At 35.1% G+C, this 21,998-nt stretch overlaps 1 protein-coding gene across 1 annotated transcript; it reads right to left on the bottom strand.

The window, feature by feature from the left end:
* Positions 1-7,630: 7,630 nt before the first annotated feature.
* On the bottom strand, positions 7,631-11,214 carry LOC149248169 (UDP-glycosyltransferase 85A8-like). Its single transcript, XM_089458360.1, has 2 exons — positions 10,502-11,214; positions 7,631-8,868 (listed from the first exon to the last, which is right to left on the bottom strand). The coding sequence occupies exons 1-2, from the start codon at positions 11,121-11,123 to the stop codon at positions 7,907-7,909; spliced, it is 1,584 nt and encodes a 527-aa protein (XP_089314486.1). The 5' UTR covers positions 11,124-11,214; the 3' UTR covers positions 7,631-7,906.
* Between the last annotated feature and the right edge of the window lie 10,784 nt (positions 11,215-21,998).

Below are 21,998 nucleotides of genomic sequence, written 5' to 3'. Positions count from 1 at the left end.
GCATGTACAAGAAAATATATGACATGAACCTATGTTATCTAACATTTCATATGGATATTTGTCTTCTAAACAAAACTAACATAGGGACTTCACAATTTAATAAACTAGCTTTTTATGCTAGCTAAACCTTCAGGTGAACGAAACTTTAGAGAAAGAGGAGTTGTGAACCAATGAATATGCCAAAGAAGCATCCCATTTCATTAGATTTTGACATTTATTTATGCCACTAGTGTAATTATCTTCACCATTATGGTGTGGTTGATATGTATAATTGTGGTTTTAAGTTACCTCATATATTACCTTTCCATCCCTTTATTTACCTTCAAGGAGGCCACTCTCAATATATTTATGCTTTGTGTCACTTTCATCCTCTAGTCTCATAATATGATTCTCCTCCATATTCACAATCCCAATGCTAGGGTAGAGATGGATAATGAGTCCTTGATATTTGAACTCATATTCTAAAGGAATAATATTTCAAGCCTCATGTTGAGTGAATTCTTATAGGTACCCTCTTGGCCACATACCAAAAAATAGATGTTCACAATATCTCTATAGAAAGGATAATGGAATTTTGAGAATAAAAATATCTTAGCTACCAACAACATAAAAACAAGATAAGTCCAACCTTGAATAATGGATTCCAAAGTCGAAGGCAATCTTATAATTGTGAAACAATAATGAGTCTAAAATATTAATTCAAAGGCTAGACCCAACCCTAACAACTTCGATAACAATGGAGCAAAACATGCATGCACAAATTAGGCAGTGAAATTAAAACTCCAAGCTTTGAGAAGACATATAACTTGGAGAAATATAACTAAAGATTTATGGGCTTCTAAGAATATTAAAGGCACATTAGGGGAATTTTGAGGTATTAAATGGCCATCCTAAGGAAAATAATATTTCAAATGAGATGGAAAAAAGAAAAATGTGTACAAAAGGGTATTGGATGGATGTTTAAAAGATGTCAATTTAATCACCCATTAGCCGTCTAGTTTTAATGAAGAAGGAAAAAATTTGTGTTCTTCCTCTATACAATGGACACTAAAATAAAATTCTAACTACTCCAACCAATTTTTTAACTTCAAAGCATCAATCTCACCTTCATATGGTTTGATGTCAACCTTCACTTCCATCTTAAAAACAGATTGTGAATGGTTCATGTAAATCGAACTAGGTTGATCATTTTCAAGTTCTTTCTTAGACTCCCTCTTTTTTTCTTCCAAATCTCCCATTCTCCCCTATGATATGATGTCCACATTAGAACATCCATCTTCTGTTACTCTTGACTTGTTTTACATACTCTCCATAATGAGATTCATTTTACAATTGATGTTAGTGACCTATTCGTGTAGCCTTGAGAGCCTCTCCTTTGTTAAATATCAAGGGATTTTCAGTGATTTGTTGACCATGGCTTGAGTTTTATAACTTTCTTCTTAAATAGATCTAAATATCCTGCAACATCACACAAAATACACAAAGAAACCTAGATTTGGTACCAATATTATTTATAAACTACCATGATTAATCGACTAGATAGATTTTCACAACAAATCTACTAAAATATATTCTAAAATCCAAAATCTACACTATGAAGGTTTTTTTCTTAGATTTTTGGATCTGTTAATTAAGCCTTATTTTTAAACATGCAATAAGTAAGATAGGGAAAATAGGGAACAATGAATAAATATCACAAACCACAATGAAGATAAGATATGATTTGGGAATCCCTTACGAGAGACAACCTAGCTGCAAGGCATGCTACTCTTATCTATCTTTCCTTGAATCAAAATGGATGCAAGTACAAAAGAGTGAGACCTATGGCCCATCAGATACTACTATGCATAAAACCTCTCTCTTTATCCACTCTTCTCACCTATAAAAAGCACAACACACTCAAATAGAATGGAACCCCTTTACCCTCTAGTGGATAGGTTATAGCACAACCCAATAGCCTACCAGTGGTTAAATTTGACTCCTTAAACTCTTAACTAGATTTACAATATCAACTATTCCAGAGTCTTATTCATTATGATAAAATGGATATCCGATTTAGCATGAATAATTGGGGTTTATGTGGCATTCTTTTGAATCATGGTGGTCAAAAAAGGAAGGTCAAATTGCTAGTGGAATAATTATTGCATAGGAACTTTGATTGAGGTGAATTTTGCATTTTTGGAAATGTATTTAAGTGTAGAATAGTGTTATGGGGTTTGGTGCTTAAGTGGAAATGCTTTACCCCCAAATGAATGCCACTTTATGCCTCAAACTTCTTCTAAAAGGTTTCTGAGCCCCACTAATAAAAATGGTCATGTGAATTTATTCCTCCAATTTCTCCACTTTCAAAGCATCAATATGGATGATAAATAATATTATTATCTAATCTAGTTCAAAACTTGGAACTCAATTGGGAAACAATTTTTTTGTTATTAATAAATGGGTAATTTGTCACTCACTCTATTCTTTAAGTGTCAACGTCCAATATGTTTCCTATTGTCATGGATCAAGGCAAGTATAATATCATGTGAGGTTAATAGATTTTGTGATCTGTATTCACTCCTAAGCATAAATTAATGGTTATTTCTTCCACTACCCCATGTTGTGATTCCCTAAGTCTTGTCACAAAATGTAACAATGGGATATATCATAGGGGCTTGATGAAAATGGAAAATGAAAATCTAACATTGTTTCTATTTTATCAGTTAAGGTAGCATGATAGCTTTGATTTCAATAAGTGAATTTCTCTAAATCACAGGACTTAACTTAATCTTCTTGGTTCACGTAGTGTCAGGAGTTCCATGAACTATGAGTCACTCATAGTTCCCTGTAGTAGCACAATGTGGACATTAAGTGGCTATGTGAGGAATTGGATTTAATGGAGTAGTGGTTGACATTAGTGGAATACAATTCTAGCTCTGGTGATGTTCTGTCGAGTATCCTTGTATTTCAGAAGTGATATCTAGACATCTTGGAATAAACTGGTTCCAAGTTGATTAATGTAAACTAGGTCAAGACCCAAAATCCTACTCCTTCCTCTTTGAGTTTCAACCCTCTTCCTCTAGGTTTAGATGAATACAATTCTATATTGGATTCTTTGAATGAACATATTCTAGCTAATAAATGACTCTTTTCTCTTAACAAATAGCTCCATGTATATGCACTCTTTGAATACAGAGTCTACATCCTTTTAATGGAAAATATTGTAAGTCTTAGAATTTTGGTTATCTTATTATGAAGTTAGAACTATAAGTATCTTTTAATCCATGGTTTTACATGCATATACATCTATGTAATGTCTCTATATGCACTATTCAAAGTCCATTTATATAAATGAAAAAATAGGAGTATCTATATATATATATATATATATATATATATATATATATATATATATATATATATATATATATATATATATATATATATATATATATATATATCTATATATATCTATATATATATATATATATATATATATATATATATATATATATATATATATATATATATATATATATATATATATATATATATATATATATATATATATATATCTAGATAATCATATTTTACAAAATAATATATTATAAGAAAAAAAAATTAAGATGTGATACTCAGGAAGTCGCTTATTCTATTTTATGTACTAACAAAGATCCATGTTAATCTTATATTTATCAAGCATTGTGAGGGATCAAATCCTTTGAGGTCAAACCTCTTTTAAAGTGCAAAACTTGAAAAAAGGTTTGCACCTAATGATATTTGATCACTCTCTGCACTTGATATATTTGTAGTTAACATGGATCTATGTTGGTCACACACACACACACACACTCACACCATATGTCAAATCCATTCTAAGCATGAAGTAATTACAAATCTCCTCTTTCATTTTGAGCAACACATTAGTAAAATGTTTTAACAAATAGAATTTTTCTTTTATTTTCATTTGTTTTATATAATATATACATACCTCACATTGAAATATTTTTTTTATTACCCACATTGTCCACATCGAAATGTTTTTTTGTTATTAGAGTATTTTCAAGTACATGTCCCCCTCATATTGAGAAGTAAAAACCTTGTATCAATGGGATATAATTTTTCTCTATATATACATTAAATTGTTTTTTTATTAATGTTTTTTAAAAGTTACATATTAGCTCTATATTAACTAGTTGAAGGAATTATTGATATCTCTCTTAACTTGAACTATGAAGCACTTATCAATAGAAGAAGAAAATACATACACACACAAACTCATTCTTTGTATATGTTGAAACATTTTACTCAATGTTGTATTGAATTTCTTTTTTGGTCATTAATATATTGTTACACCCATCACAATGTAAAGTGAAAATATGATAATGTTTTTAATTTCCTTTTTTTATTGATTAAGTTTTTTTATTACCTAAAAATTATTGTCATACAAAAATTACAGTTCACAATTTGATGTAATCACCATCATGGCCTGCTAGAAGGGAAACTAGATCGACAATGGTGAGGGCAACTGACTAGCATCCAAAACCATCAAAATTCTCTACCAGTTCTACTTTTAAGTCACTGACATATATAATAATAAAATTACAATATATAATTTTCCAATTATATTTGCCCATATATTTACTATAAAGAAACAAATTTTCTCGAACTAAAGCATGATCCAAAATAAATGAAAAGGCATTAGTTGTGAGAAGATGTTACTTGGGACGAATGTTGAGCACTTGCACCTATTGGTTTTCGAGGCCTGATACCACACTATAGGTGATCTTCAATATGTGTTAGGAAGGTGTCAATGTTGACTAAGTAGGAGAACTAGTGGTATTGGACTCCTTGGATTTTATTGAGGCATGTGATGCTTTCATTGTGATCCTTATAATTTTCCTTAAGCACCTTTCCCAGGAGTGTCTTAATTTTCCAATGGAGGGTGATAAAATTGAGTTATTGTCAAATTATCCCTTGGTGTGGCCAAGTTCCAGAACATAGATAGCTACTCTTATTTGTATCTCAAAATTAGAATAGAATAGGCCTAGTGATCATTAGTGGTTAAGGCTTCTAACTATTGGATTTCAACCTGGATTTATGGTGGAGTGAACCAGTGAAAGACAAAAATGACTACTTGGGCTTGCATATAAGCTTGAGGTTCGCCAAAAGGGCTCGAACCTCCAGACCCTTAGCAAGAGCACATATGCTGACAAGGCATAATGTTTAGGAGAGAGAAAGGGACAAAGAGAGAGAACCCCCAGAGGAGGCATAGAGTAGTGAAACAAACCAACTGAAACTAGGGAAAATCCATAAGTATCGTTGCTCCCTACATTCAAGTTAGCTAGGGGAAGTCGTGAATTAAAAATGATGGAGAGGGCAAGTTCAAGGAGTAGCTTTGAGCGAGGTTAGCAAACCAAATTACCTAGTATACTCCGATAAGTTTCAACACCGTTGATATTCCCTATGAACCATAGAACCAAGTGCACCATGCAAATAAAAACATACTTAAGAGTTTGCTAAGGCTGAAGGTAGGAGAAGTTTTCCCTATTTTGATCGCCCACCAGGGATTGGATTTTTGTAGACAACATGCTTCACTCCTCTATACTCTGCAAATTGCTAAGCTAGCAACCGCTACGACAAATTTCTAGCTCCAAGTTCAAAATATTGTCATAGAATGTGTGGAATAAGGCACCCTACAAGGGGGAGAAAGACCTCCATAAATGAGCACTCTTGAAAAACCAACATCAAGGTGGAAATATCCCACATGAGACTGGGAAACAATTCAGGAAGCACACGAAAACATGGAGCAATGGTAGGGGATACAAGAGCACATGGTGGAAATGAAGGATTTTATCATCGTGCAGGGGAATGTGAGGTCAGTTGGCATGTGTGAGTGCATGGGGTGGAACAACCATTCCATTCCCCCTCTTCAATGTAAGGAGAGGTGACAAGGTGGTGGCATGTGTGAGTGCATGGGGTGGAACAACCATTCCATTCCCCCTCTTTAATGTAAGGAGAGGTGACAAGGTGGTGGCATGTGTGAGTGCATGGGGTGGAACAACCATTCCATCCCCCCTCTTTAATGTAAGGAGATGTGACAAGGTGGTAGGCATCGTCCCCTCTATCCAATGGCTCCAGTCTGGTGGCTGCCTTTTCCACATCCCGAACAAGGAGAGATATTTTTTAGTTTCAATTATTTTATCTCTCTATATAAAAATGATATAAATTTTTGTTACTTAATATAAACATTGAAATATTTTATTTATGGTTGACATTAAAAAATATATATTTTTTAAATATATCTTTGTGTGAGAATTGAAGACAAAATGAATTATACTTATTCTTTTATTGGATTGTAATTGCAATATTATTTTTAAATGCTACTTGTCAACTACATATTTAGTAGTGAAGGAATTACACATCTCCCTCATACTAAAAACTAACAAACAATTATAAACTAAATTAGAACCTTTTTACTAAATTAATGTGTCTCTCTAGCTAAAGTTTATATAAAGTTAAAGTGAACTTGAATATTTTTATTTTTTATATAAAGTGGGAAAACCTATCATAACTTAGTTGTCAAACCAACAATGGGGATAACCATCCTTGGTTGATATCAAGTTGGCTCATCACCATTATTCAAGGAAAACCATGTCACTTGCAATTACTCAGTAGTAGTCGATAAAGAGGTAGGCTTTCACTCGAGATAACCTATTTCCAAATATCCAAGAGAGATAAACTCTTAACCAAGCAAAAATAGATTTAGCAAAAATAATTTTAAAACATACCATAAGCTCAATAGACAATAATTTTATTATTATTATTTCTAATAAATTATTTCTATAATAATAATAATAATATTGTAAAATCATACTATTTTTTACGCACAATAAATTAATTTATGTTTAAAATATATCTATTATACTAATTGGAGAACATGTTTTTCATTATGACTAATTTGCCCATGGTTATGTAATACTCTTTAATCATTTCGATAAAATAACTATCCAAATTGGAATTTAGACCGGATTTTGAGGATAAGACGAAGATTCGAGTGGATAAGTTTGGCTGTCAAAAATTGTGGCCGAGTAGCATGTCAAAGTGTGATCTACATGTGTACTTTTCACAATGTGTGTATTTTGCCTGCAATTATATGTGTAATCGAGCAGAGGGGCATCCTTAAGTCGATTGCAGATTCCAGAAATATTTCGATTCCAGAAATATTTTAAGATCCGATAAATATGAACACAATTAATTTTTTAACCGCGCTCATATAAGTAGAATTCCGAAATATTCTGGAAATCTGCCCTCAACTTAAGCTCACCGGTGACGATGTATATCTTGTGCACTATGAGGTTTCATCATGCACCCTGGACAAACATTTTCCTGAGGTGTCTTTAGTTTCCGCAAGATGGTGCTTGGATCATTTAAGCTGCATAATCAAATACTTCGAAACATGGTCTGCTGTGTTTTTTAGCGGACTGGAAGAGTATGCTTCAAAAATACATTCTGGCAAAGATTTTAGGGACGGAAATTTCAAATTTCGGCCACGAATCTGATTTCAATTAAGTAAAAGAGAAATCAGCCAGAAAGATAGCAAAATCATTAGTCAATATATTGGAAGGTCGCCAAATCTACCTACCATTCTAATGTGTAATTCCTGAATCAGCTGCAGCTATTCAAGCCATGAAATGGGGTATTGATGATGATTATAATTAATATGTTCAACATCAAAAATATTTTTCTGCTAATGAATAATACTGGTTTTCTCATGTAGTAAAACGTGAGAGGTTTAAACCCTCGCCAAGCATGTTCAGATACAGGGTGTTCCTGTAGTGGAGCCATCCAATGGGTTAGAAAGAGTTTTGATAATCTCAAATACATTATTCTCAAATCTGGATGACATCTTCTGGAATCCAAGTCACATGGTTTCAATTTTGGATTCGTGCACTTTACTCATCGTCATGTCATTAACGAATGTGTTTAGGTTTACAAAAGAAGATCCTCCAGGGAGGACTGCCTTTGTTGCTGACTCCTTGAGTTTGACAATGTTATCTCTGATCATCCTTCCTTCTGCTGTTCTCATCATTCTCCTCACAACATCCTCCACCTCTTCTTTCGTGACCACCTTTTGGTCATCCACATCCACGTTTTCAAAATCCAGCCCGATCTTCCACACCTCCTTCGCGAATCTGCAGTTCAGAAACTGATCGGCATAATATGGGAATCCTACTACGGGAACTCCCATGCTCATGCTCTCCAACATAGAGTTCCATCCAGAGTGTGTGAGAAATAATCCCACTGAAGCGTGGGCGAGTACTTTCACCTGTGGCGCCCACCTCACAAACATTGCCCGTTTCTTTGTTCGTTCTTCAAAGCCCGCAGGTAAAATCGCAGCTTCGCCTTCTGCAATATCCAACCGGAGAACCCACAAGAAAGGTTGTCCGCAGCCCTCTAGCCCTAGTGCCAGCTGCTCCAGCTGTTGCTGTGATTTGACAGCGATGCTTCCGAAGGAAACATATATAACTGATCTCGTCTGTTGCATATCCAGCCATGACAGGCAACGCTCCTCCTCCTCCCACAAACTGCAGCCAGAAGACCGACCTTCTAAAAAATTTGGAAGAAAAAGAGGTCCTATGGCCAAAGCAGGACAACCATTCAAAGCTAGTGCTCTTACTGCATCCCTCCCTTCCAGCTCCTCAAACGTGTTCACTAATGTGTAGTCCCCTTTACTTTGCTTCTGTGATTCATGGAGACAGGCATTTAAAAGAATGTCGGATTGATCTTCAGCGCGGTAGAAGGATAGTAGATCTGTTGGCCTTAATGGTGGGATGTTGCCCGGAAGACAAGTGATGAACTTTTCTGAATTTTTAGCTTCCTTTTCTGAAAAGGATACAAACTGTAGTTATTCTCTTTGCAGAGAAAATGATAATAATTGAATAAAATTATTATAGTAATCTTAAACCTTCACTGTGTCTGTAGGTTGGTTAAATGTGTCCTATTGTAACTTCAAAAAAATCACCAGCATCTAGTGTATATATAGGTATCAAGACAGACCAAACTTTTTACTTGTTCATTGGCCAAGTTCAACGGGGCAGTGTAAGTTTCCAAAGTTGTGCTTCTAAGACATCTAAAGAGACAAGGAGAAATACACAACTGAGCGACTCATTAGGGTTATGGGCCACCACCTCATCCAGCTCTGCGTCTTGGACATCTTCTCCCTCTCCTACCACTGCATCCCTTTCATGTTTTTCTTCTCACGCAGTACAATCCCTCTGCTAGCTCTACCCCTTTGGCTATACATTCCCATCGCCCCTCTAGGCAACTGAACCCAGCTCCAAGTTTCCTTTATTGCACCACAAATCGAATAATTCGCCAGCCTCCGACGGCCAACTATCAAATTCCAGAGCCGAAAGATTCGCACCTGCTTTGTAGGCGACCACCTTCAGCAAGGGCCCTCTCCAAGACTTACTGCATTACTGTCACTGAAAACCAACCTTGACTTTCTTTTAACAATTTTGCCACCCGTCACGGTAGTTCGTCTCCCATTATAGATTTCGGGTTCTTGGTACCTTGAGGACACCTCCCCAACCCCAACTTGCAGCAACCAGACAACCACCCTAATTACCTCATAAAAACTCTGGGGACACTGGACCACAGATCACACCCCACTCTAACGCTGGTCACAACGACAAGGCCTCGAGGACTCTCACCCTCCTCCTACTCCAAATTTTCTAACCCTGTATTCCAAGTAAAAACAACAAAACCACTAACACTACTACAATATGCCTAGCGAACTCGAAAGCTTAGGCTACCCTTAGCAGGGAATGGAAAAATCCAGAGACCAACGCAGTTACAAAACGCCTCCCCCTTGAAATGATGCAATAAGGAAGATGAGATACCCATTTGGTGGACTTACCAGGCTGGCTGAATCCAAATACCAACTCCCATAGACCATTTATGTGAATACCATTCTCATGTCCCTCTATCCCCTCCACAACGTAGCCTCCAGTTATCTTCCTCTCTAGGGTCATAGACCTGTCGTTGGTAGCCTCCAACATTGCGTTCAAGAAAGCCTTACTGGCAACAACATGTATCGCTCAAAGCCACGTGCAAAGAAGTTTGGACAGGTTAGGGGCCTGCACAAACGCTTAGTTCTCTCTTCCACCTTCAGAAACACCCATGCCCAGAATTATTAACAACATCCACTCACCTACCTTATGCACATAAAAATTTAACTCCATTCATCACGAAACTTCCATGTTGGGGTTGTATGTATAGCACATGCCATTTCTACAAAGGTTCAGTTCTCCTAGGTGGAGGCAGCGAATGCATTCGTTGCCCTCATCATCCCCCCTCATCATTCCTTACATCCACCCCATCACCGTAATAATATAAATTTTGATTTATATAATAAATTAAGAAAAAAAACAAAAACCCTGAAATACGATTAAAAAGGTTAACACAAGATTCAGAGAATATATATCCGATATTGATATGAAATAGAGAAACATACCAGTTACTGGAATATGTCCCTCAGAAAGAAGTAAGTGGGCGTAGCATTGAGAAACGGAGGAAGCAGCACACAGAGGCCAGAAGATAACCCTAGGCACTTTCATATTGCTTGCGACTTGCTCTGTGCAGGACATGAAGGCGTCTGTGATGATGAATGTGATGGGTGGAAATGATGGTGAATTTGCATTGGTAGTGGTGAGGAGATCCTCCAAGGCGGGGCCTAAGTTTTGCAGCGCAATAACTAACTCGCTCGGGTTGGAGTTGCGGCCATGGTTGGGCGGTAAACCATCAGAAATAGACAGAAATCTGATTTTTTGTCCCTGCTGCTCCCACTCAGGATCGTCTCTGGAAACAAGAGATTTATCGTCTTTTGAAGCTTCCGCCATGCGCTTGTGTGTCCAGTCAGTATTGACGAAAGTGACAAAAGATCCTCTTATAACCAGCAGTTGGGCCAAATTCATGAGAGCGTTTACATGACCCTGTGCAGGAACTGGCACAATTACTGCATGCAGACCATCGTTCCCCTTTTGCTCCAACATATTCAGATCAATATTGGCCGACATTATTCTTATCGTTTCCCTTAATCCACTACCACAGTTTACTAGTATGGAGCTAAGACTCATGGAGCTTCTGCAACATATTTTAGCTAAGATTACTGGTAAGGTTACGCTATCCCTGGTCAACGCGGATGGGATGCTCCTCAACCTCAAGAGTCATTGTCACAAGCAATTCAAAAGTCATTGTCATTAATCTATCAAACACTCGGTATATTTTGACCGGATGGTACGCTCCTCGACCCCAAGAGTCATTGTCACCAATCTATCAAATAATTCGGCAAAACATGCCAATTACGTTTTCCTATATCCGTAAGATTTTAAGTTGAAAAACTATATTTCATTTCCTATATAGTTATGCTCGCGTCTCCGTTTTTCTTTCTTATGCAGATTTCTGGGGTAATTGAAAAGATAAATATCTCATTACGTGGATGTTTTTCTTATGCAGATTTCTGGGGTAATTGAAAAGATAAATATCTCATTACGTGGATGTTTATGGTCCATGTGATGTTAAGAACTTATCCAGGTCATATGTTCAATTTTAGTAATGTAATTATTAAAGATAAATTATATATTAAATTAATTTTATATAATATTTTATCTAATATGTTAGAAAAAAAATTACATCATAATACACAATTTTGTAAGTTTAGAAGACAATTTCTAACAATATTATTATAACTAATAGATAATTGTGTAGGTAATAACAAAAATTATAAAGTATTTACATCCTTTTAATGTGAGAGATAGTGTTTGATATTGTGAAGTTTTTTTTTTTTTCTCATGCGTATATGGTTGGTTGAAATTATGAAAAGTTATCAACAAAATTAGTGTGAAAGGTTGTTTTTTGTTGCTATGGATATTTATAGGAAATTTGAGGATCCAAATTATTATGTTTCATATTTAATTGATATTTTCTTCATACATAAAAAGAATTGTGGAACCACATTTTTTAGATGTAGCTCCTATAGTATTTGTTTGAAAGGATATCCCCTTTTTAAATTCCATCACATTAATGATAGGCCAATTAACCATTATAAAGTATCACTTTAAGAAAAAATATGGTAATTTCTTTAATTATTAAATACAACCAAGGAACCTTTTTAACATTGATTAAACAAAACAAAAAAAAAAGGAATTACAAACATACATTTCAATATGGAAGAAATGGATTGACATGAAGAGGAACAATATTGTCATCTTATGGGAATTATTAGGAGGTTATATAGAAATATTTGGACACTCTCCCTCAGAGAATTGAGCACATAATAATTAGTTTGGCCATCCATAATACGAAACAATTCTCTAATGAAGTATTTACATGAAGTTATAAAAGAAACTTGAGGGATAGTGTCCCCCATAATTTAGGGTTACTACACTATACCTTTACATAATGAGCTTGTGATACATTCCCCCTACACAATGATAATGTAAAGGGACAAATGCTCATAGCATGAACGTCATAGCAAGATTATGTGATATGGATTAGTAATGAAATGAAGGTGTTTATTGAGATGCGAATGCTACTCTTGAATGATGGAAGAAAACTAGAACATCAAGAGTTATTTAAAATTTGTATAGAAAATGTAAAAAAAAAACATTTTATTACTGGCTTAGAAGAAAATGTCATTCATGTTAATACCATCATATGGGTATGCTAATCCAGATTTAAACAGGAATGCAACAAATTATAGAGATAACCATAAACACAAAGATGCAGCAGAAATAACACTTCATTTCATTAATATCAAATACTGAAATATGCTTACAAACATAATAGAAATAAGACTAGCTGGGGCGATGTTAGCTTATCTCTTAGAAGAGATGTGGTGACTACATGCCTCTGAACTATGTTACAATGTGGATCAAAGGCCTATTTATTATTGAGAAACAATGGAAAACCCTAAACATCCAAAAACCTAACCTTAGGAGATGAAGCGCCAAACTATGGGCCCCATTTGGGTAAATTTGTACATCAACTCCTCGGGGTCGTGACTTTGGCATACGATCTTTGTTTGACGTGCACAATACCTCGTTAGAAAGACCTTTCCGAGCACTACAACTTTTGAATGGAAAACATTGGTACATGAACCATGTTGACCCTGATTTTCCCAAAAAAAAAAGTCATTTAGGGCCTCAAAATGGCTTCGGAAGTTCAGAACCCGAAAAAACTGAAAGAAACAATGGTGGGGCTCTAGGTAGAATAGGTTGGTGGCCACCAATATCCACCTGGATCATATGCACACCTACAGTAGGATGGAGAGGAGAAAAAATGAAATTAAATGAGAGGCCTTCTAACAATTAAGGAAAAACAAGAATAAATTCAACATAATGTTGAGAGTGGGAATGATGTTGATTAATGAGACTTTATTTGAATGACATTTGCTTAAATATTGATTGAATATTGTGACTTTATATTACAATAATTATTTTCTTAGTTTATCTTTCCTTGTATTTATTCAATATTGATAAATTTAGAAATGGGTATCATAATGATATTATTCATTCACATACAAAAATAGTATGTTGACAAATATACATCAAATTTGGAATTAGAGTGCGCACGCGCACACACACACATACACACACCTCAAATTTACACCATATAAAAAAAATATATTAAATTCTTATGCAATTTTACATTTTTACTTGTCTCGTTATGATGTTGAAAATAATCATATGTTTATCTATCATATATGTAATTAAGTGTATCATATGATTCTTTGTTCTAACCTCACAATTTTTACTTTATGTTCATTGCATTTTTCAGTTAAATATGAATCAAAACTGATCCTAACCTCACCATTACTTTGGTAGTGTCAATATGCATTTATTGGGAAGAGAAGTAACATTTGACAATGTTAAGGAAGCTTATTATAATCAAGCCATCCTATGTTATTATTTTATCCCTTGGATATATAAGAAAAAAAGTGGCTTTACAACACATTTACTACCACAACCTTGCATGTGTAACATATACATCCTACCATTGCTAACACATTTGATACCATCATCTAGCTTATGTAACATATATATCTTACCCATGTGCTACCCTTTAAATGAGGAGTTAAAGTGCCCCATCTATACCATGGTGTGCCATTTAATTTTATGGTTACGTGGCTTTGTTTCATTGTGACGTCTCATTCGGTCATGCGATGTGTCAAAGACAGATGATCGAGACCAATATCATAGATCTGATGTTGAGAATTCTTCGACAATTAGTTAGAGTTACTACAACCCCTCCTTTGTCTTCTCCATCATTTCCATTGTTGGGGTTTTGTGGTTCTGCACTCTGCAAGTTTTATGAGGGTTTTTACTTCACTTGAGTTTCCAAACGCATTGCATTTTATACTAAGCTTATACCTTAATGTTGGTTGTTTCCTCCATGAAGTAGATTGTTTCATTGAATATTAGGGTGGTTTGAAATGGCGGTGTAATCACCTATCAGTGTAATTCTATAGGTAATGATTGAGCTCAACTTATCTTGGGTTGTCAAAGATGTTTTTATCTTTAAAATTTCACTCTTAGAGTTTTAAGAGTTTGATAGATGAAAACGTTTATACCACTCTCTGCAGGTCTAAGGGCCTCGAAAGGGACCTTGGCCCTTCTTTTTAACATTTCAGGGTTCTTCCCACATCTGTTGATGAGCTCTTTAGCTCTTGCTACCAATTTCATTCAACATAGTAGATATCAGGGATGTCTGTCTCAGAGATTAGTGTTGGAATTATCTTATAGGTAAATATTAGGGTTATATTTTCCATAATTCCCTTTAATTTATTTATCGTTGATGCTGTGAGTCTTTTCTTTAGTTATTATTCTACTATATTGGTATATTGTCCATAAATTAGGCCTTCAAACCCTTTCTCAGTAGCTTTAATTTTTCAACTTCATTCTTATCCATTTTGAAGGTGATTTTATGCTGAACAATAGGTACATTATTGTCGTTCCATTTTCTTGTCAAAAGTTATATTTATGGTTTATTTATGCACAAGGTTAACTACGCAAATGCTTCCCTACTAGTGACAATTTCCTTTTTACAGGGTCTAGGAGTCTTGGCATTTAAAAAATAATCACCAAGTAAAATTTGGGAACAACCCCTCAATTTATCTTTAGGGTTTGTAAGTAAAATTAAGCTTTCACTTTCTAATGAAAATTTAATTTTTTATTTAAGATCTAGGTTGGTATTTTTCCACCATTTTGATGTTTGCATGGATTTTTTTTTATAATTATATATACCCTAGTGCATCCCAAGTACTGGAACATTCGTTGAATTTGTATTTCTTTTCCTCTCTATTGTAGGTTGGTTATGTCATGCTGATATTCTTTGGCCTACAATGGCCATAGTAATAGATGGATTAATTTTTGTGTTGAGATGTACACACACACACACACATGTAACTGTGTGTGTGTCCTGCTATTGAGTCTGTTATTACTCAGTTTATAGCATGCAATGAGATTTAACTACTTAGTTTTGTACAATAATTAGGTATACATGTATTCTCTGATAGGTCCTCCTATACATGATGTGATTGAGCAACCTACATTAGGTTTTATTATTATGGTTTTGCTACAATAGCTTAGTTGTAGCCATGTATAAACATAAACGTTAAACTTAGTGTATTTTCCTTAATATTCTATTCATTGGGTTTTGTGGATAAATTTTTTTTATAACCAGTAGTGAATGTATAAGTATTATTTCCCAATCTATTTGTTTAATTTTAAACTTCCTCTAGGTAGTTTCGTGCTTAGTTATTTCTCCATTTATTAGTCTATTTTGTTATATACATGAATCAGGTCATCTAGCATGAACAGTTTTTGTTTATGTTTATGCGTGTTTGGTTAAAAATATGTCTTTGTTATTTTCATGCTCAACCCTTCATTATCCAAACATATTTTGAATTTAAAACCCTAGACCTTCCATACCAGCCCTTAACCAAGTTAAGCTAAGACTAATCTGAAGAAATCTGTGTTACTGAGGTAGTCAATTGTAAGACACCTAGACTATGGGTTTCTGCATCGACTCCTCCAAGGGTTTTTATTTACATTATGAATAGGGACTATTTTTTTTTAAGGGTTATCATAAAGTTATCCTTTTCTAATGGACTAGCAAATCTTACTCATTTTCTTGTTTACAATATAATTAGAAATAATTCTCTCGTCTACCCAGGATATTTAAGCATAACCAAATTCATCTCAGAGATTAGTTATTTAACAAGAATACATTTAATAAGGCATATGCTCCACTAGTTACTCATACTTTCATAATGTGGCTAAAAAACAATCTCTAAAAGAACTCGATTATCTCAGTATTGGGAAATATAATAAGAGCAAGCATGCACCTCCCATCCAAATGAACTGTTGTATTTGTAATTCCCCCTGAGCCTCAGGCTACCCTTTTGTTAGCAATATTTATTAGTATTAACATTATTCCTCCTTAGACCCTAGCAACATCTTGCTAGTTCAATGTCCAAACTTTTGTTTCCTTCCTTAAGGTCGAGTCTTTTCTTCTACACTAGAACCCTTTTTCTTAGCTTTCCTTTCTCTCATGCAATCCTCTTTCCTTCCCCACTGCATGACCTTTATCTCCCATCATGCTATATTTGTTGGCTGGAAATCTTGGAAAAGATGGAGGTTTAGTGTTGCTACAACTGTCACTTGAAAAGCTACCTCTTTTTGGAATCCAACTAACTTTTGACTGATTTCCTGAAAATTAGGTGGCATGACTACTCACATGTTGGATCCTCTTATATTTCCACATAAACAATAAGCAAAATAAATAGTATTTGATTCATAAAAATATGTTAATACTTACATTTGTCATCCAACTTAGTCTTAGCCCCATGGTTATTATTATAATTTAATTGTTTGCAAGAAATAAATCCATAAAGTTTGATAAGGAAATAATTACATCAGGGATAATACACACAGACAAAAACACACACATATACACACTATCACACACATATTGTGGGAATTAGAGATCAATACATTTGGAGTTGACATTTTTGTATTAAATGAAAATTCACATTTTTGGAATTGAAAGTAACACCTATGGAATAAAAAATTACACTTTTCACAACAAATATTGATGCTTTTAAAACCCAGTTTTGCACTTTAGAAATTTTGATAGTGACACCTTAAGAATCAAAATTCGTATTTTTTAGCTCTAAATTTTTCTTTATCAATCAAAATTTAATAATATAGGGGATATTCTTTGTACTAAAATCCAAACTTACTACTATTGTTTTATATTTTATCCTCTAGAAAAGAGAACTTTGGCCATAACATAAGTGTACTTTCTACACCATTAGTGAAGTTATTTTAGCTCTAAATAACAATGCCACCTAGACATTGCGTTTAACCATATCTACCATACGTGGATAATTGTTTCGTATGTTTCATTAGGCTAGTTCACTATTGGCATTGCATCAAGCGGTGCTCTATATCTTCTTAAAAGTAAGGACTATTTTAGTTAAACCTCTATGAGTTGTACTTCATCTTGAAGCATGGAGGCTTATGGCTAGATTTAGCCTTTAAATTCCTGAATACCTATTATTTTATTTTTCTATTAATGTTTTGATCTGTCATTATTTCAAATTGATACAACTAGTTGGGCATTTAGAATTCCCAAATAAACGTTATGTTCAATTTAGTTCTCCTATTTGCATTAGTCAAGAGAAGTTTCTTGTGAAGTTTTAATTAGCCTTGTGATCTAAAGAGTTATTGTGAACAACTTTTTTTTTTAGCTATAGCCATGAGGATGTTGAAGATAATGGAGAATATCCTAAAATAGGTTGAGTTGGTTCATGTAACCTCAGGATAGGAATTAGTTTCTATTTCTTAGGATGTTGTTATAACTTCCCTAAAACCATGTTTTATATTTAATGTGTAATGTGCATGAACAATGTAGAGTGTTCTGCAGAGCCAGACTCTCTTGGTTCAGACTCTCTTTCGTAGAGCTGACCAGTGGGTTTTATTTCATTTAATACAAACATTGCCATTTTATCATGGTATCAGAGCGTCAGGACTGAGGAACCTGTACGCTGTCTGGTGGGTGCAACTAAACCGAAATCGTCTCAGGTTTTGAGTGGATAGGCATGACGATAACACTCTTACACTCTCGCGATTTCTGTTTTTCGACCGTTGCAGGTTTTCAGTGTACATCTACGACAGTCTCAAATATTAGGTGTATATCTGCGGAAGTCTCGAATATTAGGCGTACATCTGCAACGATGTCTCAGAAAATTTATGTATATTTGCGACAGTCTCAGATATTAGGCATACATCTGCAACGACGTCTCAGAAAATTGATGTATATCTGTGACAGTCTCGGATATTGGGTGTATATCTGCGACGATCGTGTAAACAACAAAAAAGGATCCGAGAGAAGGCTGTAGAGGCTGACAACAGAAGGTTGTCTGGAGGCTATGAAGGAAGCCACGGTGATCAGCGGGTGTGCTGCGAGATCAAACAACATTGAAGATCAATGATCTGTCTCTGTCATAGATCTGGGGTAAATCTAACATCTTCTTTTACCTATCTATTTTTTTTTTGTCTAAATCACCAAGATGAATAATAATATGTTTGAAGCATGCTTGAATGAGCATGACAAGTTTGATGGTTCCAAGAATGCAAATTGGAAATTCAAGATGTAGACTCTGCTAGACGTGCAGAGTGCTTGGATGATTACGAATGGGGATGAGTTGAAGCCCGCGACTGGATCAGCATCGATCCCAGATTGGGAGAAGTGAGAAGGTAAAGCAAAGACGCTGTTGAAGATGTTAGTGAAAGACTGCATCATACCACACATTAGAGAATGTAAGGCAACTAACGAGATCTGGGGAATTCTGAAGGATTTGTATGAGATTAGGAATTCAAATCGTCTTCTGTTCCTCAAGAGTAAGATCCTATCCCTGAAAATGGAGGAGAATGAAATAGTTTCTTCATTCGTAGCAAGGATCAAGGATCCGAAGAACAAATTGGCAGACATTGGTCATACAGTTGACGATACAGATCTAGTAACAATTACCATGAATGGTGTGACCGATGACTACCAAATGTTCATCATTGGGATAAATGTGAGAGAGAAGGTCCTAAAATTTGAAGAGCTGATAGGAATATTGATGCAGGAAGAAGAAAGAAGATCGACTCTGAAGCCCCAAAGTGCCGATCTTGCATTGATGGTGAATAAAAACTTCTTCAAAGGGAAAGGAAGTCCACAATAGCAAAATGGAACAAACTCACACAAAAGACTGAATCAGACCCAAGGTATGCATCCGAATAGAAACTACTCTAAAACTAAATGTTTTTATTGCAGAAAATTGGGTCATATTTCAAGGGAGTGCAGGAAGAAGAAATATCATGAAGAATAGTAGAAGTAGAAAAGACACACAGGTCATCTCGCAAATGACAATCATGTGAAGAATTTCAGATTGTTCATGGCAGATCGTGATGAGAATGTTGATGCAAACATCTGGTATCTAGATTCATGAGCGTCAACACACATGACAGGGAACAAGCATTGGTTCGAAGATTTTAAAGAAATCAACGAAGGATCACAGATTTACCTAGGTGATGATAGAATTCATCAAATCAAATGGTGTGGGAAAGTTTTTGTCATTCTACCTAATGGTAATATCAAAAAAATTCATAATGTTATGTATGTGCCTAGTGTAACAAAGAACTTGATTTCTGTATCCGTGATTACAGATCAAGATTTGAAAGTTGAATTCTTTAAATCTAACTGTTATATTAAAGATCTACTAGATGGCATGAAGACAATTGCTACAGGAATCTGAACAGGAGGACTGTACAAGTTGGATGTAAGACCTGCACTAGTTCGAGCATTGATAGCAACGAGCCTGACTACAGAAGAGCTATGGCATCAGAGATTTGGCCACATCAACTACAATGATTTGCTGTTACTACAAAAGAAGGAAATGCTAAGAGATCTTCCTGTGCTAAAGCAAGTACATAATGATTGTGATGCATGTACATTAGGAGAAATGCATAAAGAAGAATTCCTTGTTCGAGTAGAAAAGAAATAGAGGCATATACTTGAATTAGTGCACACAGACCTTTGTGGACCCATGCAGACAAAATCATTAGGAGGTGCACTATATTTTCTATTGTTTATTGATGACTGTACAACGTTTTCTTGGGTGTATTTCTTAAGTAAGAAGAGCCATGCATTCGAATAGTTTAAGCAGTTTAAAAATATGATTGAAAGACAAACAGGGAAAAAGATAAAAATTATTTGTTCTGATCAAGGAGGAGAATACATGAAGGATGAGCTTATCAGGTATTGTAAAGATCATGGAATTTTGCAGCAGTTCACAATACCCCATACTCCACAGCAGAATGGAGTAACAGAAAGAAAGAACAGAACACTGGTGGAATGTGCTAGAAGTATGTTGAAAGGTAAGAATCTTTCAAATGGTTTTTGGGCTGAAGTAGTGAATACTGTAGTTTATTTGAAAAATAGGAGTCCTACAAAGAGTCTTGAGTCTAAAACTCCTTATGAAGCATTATATGGATTTAAGCCTGCAGTAAAACACTTAAGAATATTTGGATCTAAAGCATTTTCCCACATTCCAAAGGAAGATAGAAGAAAATTAGATTCAAAAGCCATCAGATGTACCTTTATAGGGTATTGTTCACAGTATAAAGCTTACAAATTATTTAATCCCTCTACTCACAAGATTTTTGTTAGTAGAGATGTCAAATTCCATGAGCAGGATCATGAAGAATCTGATGAGCACAATGAGGAATGGGACATTCCGTACTTGGTGGAAGAAGAAGCAGAGAACAATCAGGGTTAGCAGCAGACAAAGGCAGAGGATGAACATGAATAGAAACATCATCAACAACAACAACAACAACAACAACAACAGAAGCAACAACAACAGCAGGAAGAAAAAGAAAATGATGATCAAATAAGGTTTAAAGCCACCCCACCACTCAGGAGATCAGGTAGGAAATCTCAAATGCCTGTAAGATATAGGGAAAATGTTTTTATAACTAGTATGATGAATGTGGTTGAACCATCTAGTTATAAAGAAGCAAATGAATGCAGTGAATGGAAAACAACCACAAAACAGGAATATGATTCAATAATCAGAAATAACACTTGGGAATTGGTTGAACTTCCTAGAGAAAAACACACCATAGGTTGTAAATGGTTATATAAACCGAAAATTAATGCAGATGGAACTATAGAAAAACTGAAAGCTAGGTTGGTAGCAAACGGTTACTCACAAAAACAAGGGATAGACTATGAAGAAACCTTCGCCCCTGTAGCTAAATTAAACACTATCAGAATGTTAATTGCTTTAGCTACTAAGAAACATTGGATGATGCACCAATTAGATGTAAAGGCTGCATTTTTGAATGGAGAACTAAAAGAAGAGGTTTATCTAGAGCAACCCGAAGGGTGTGTCCAGAAAGGAAAAGAACATTTAGTCTGTAGATTGAAGAAAGCACTTTCTGGACTAAAACAAGCTCCGAGGTCTTGGTATGAAAAGATTGATTCATTTTTTCTGCAAGCTGGCTATAATAGAAGTAAAAATGACCCTAATCTTCACATCATGAAAGATGAACAAGGGCGCGTAGTGTTGATTTCATTGTATGTAGATGATATGATCATTACAGGTAATGCTACATATCTAATCAATGAAATCAAGCAACATATGTCACAGGTGATTGAAATGAAACACCTCGGTGAACTCGAATACTGTTTAGGTCTTGAGATCTGGAGAGATTCAAGTCAAACAATTATGTCCCAAGAAAAGTATGCTAAAGGCCTGTTAGAAAAGTTTAGGATGGATCAGTGTAAGCCTGCAGTGATACCATTGCAGCAGAACATCAAATTGCAGTGTGAGGATGGCTCAAAAGCGGCGGATGCAACACTTTACAGACAGCTGGTTGGGAGTCTAATCTACCTAA

The sequence above is a fragment of the Pinus tabuliformis genome, chromosome 7 (assembly GCF_031772625.1).
Source record: "Pinus tabuliformis cultivar Carrire ecotype Pingquan chromosome 7, CPIR1, whole genome shotgun sequence".
Taxonomy (NCBI): Eukaryota; Viridiplantae; Streptophyta; class Pinopsida; order Pinales; family Pinaceae; genus Pinus; species Pinus tabuliformis.
The sequence above is the reverse complement of the archived record's forward strand: the minus strand, read 5'-3'. Positions and strand labels throughout refer to the sequence as shown.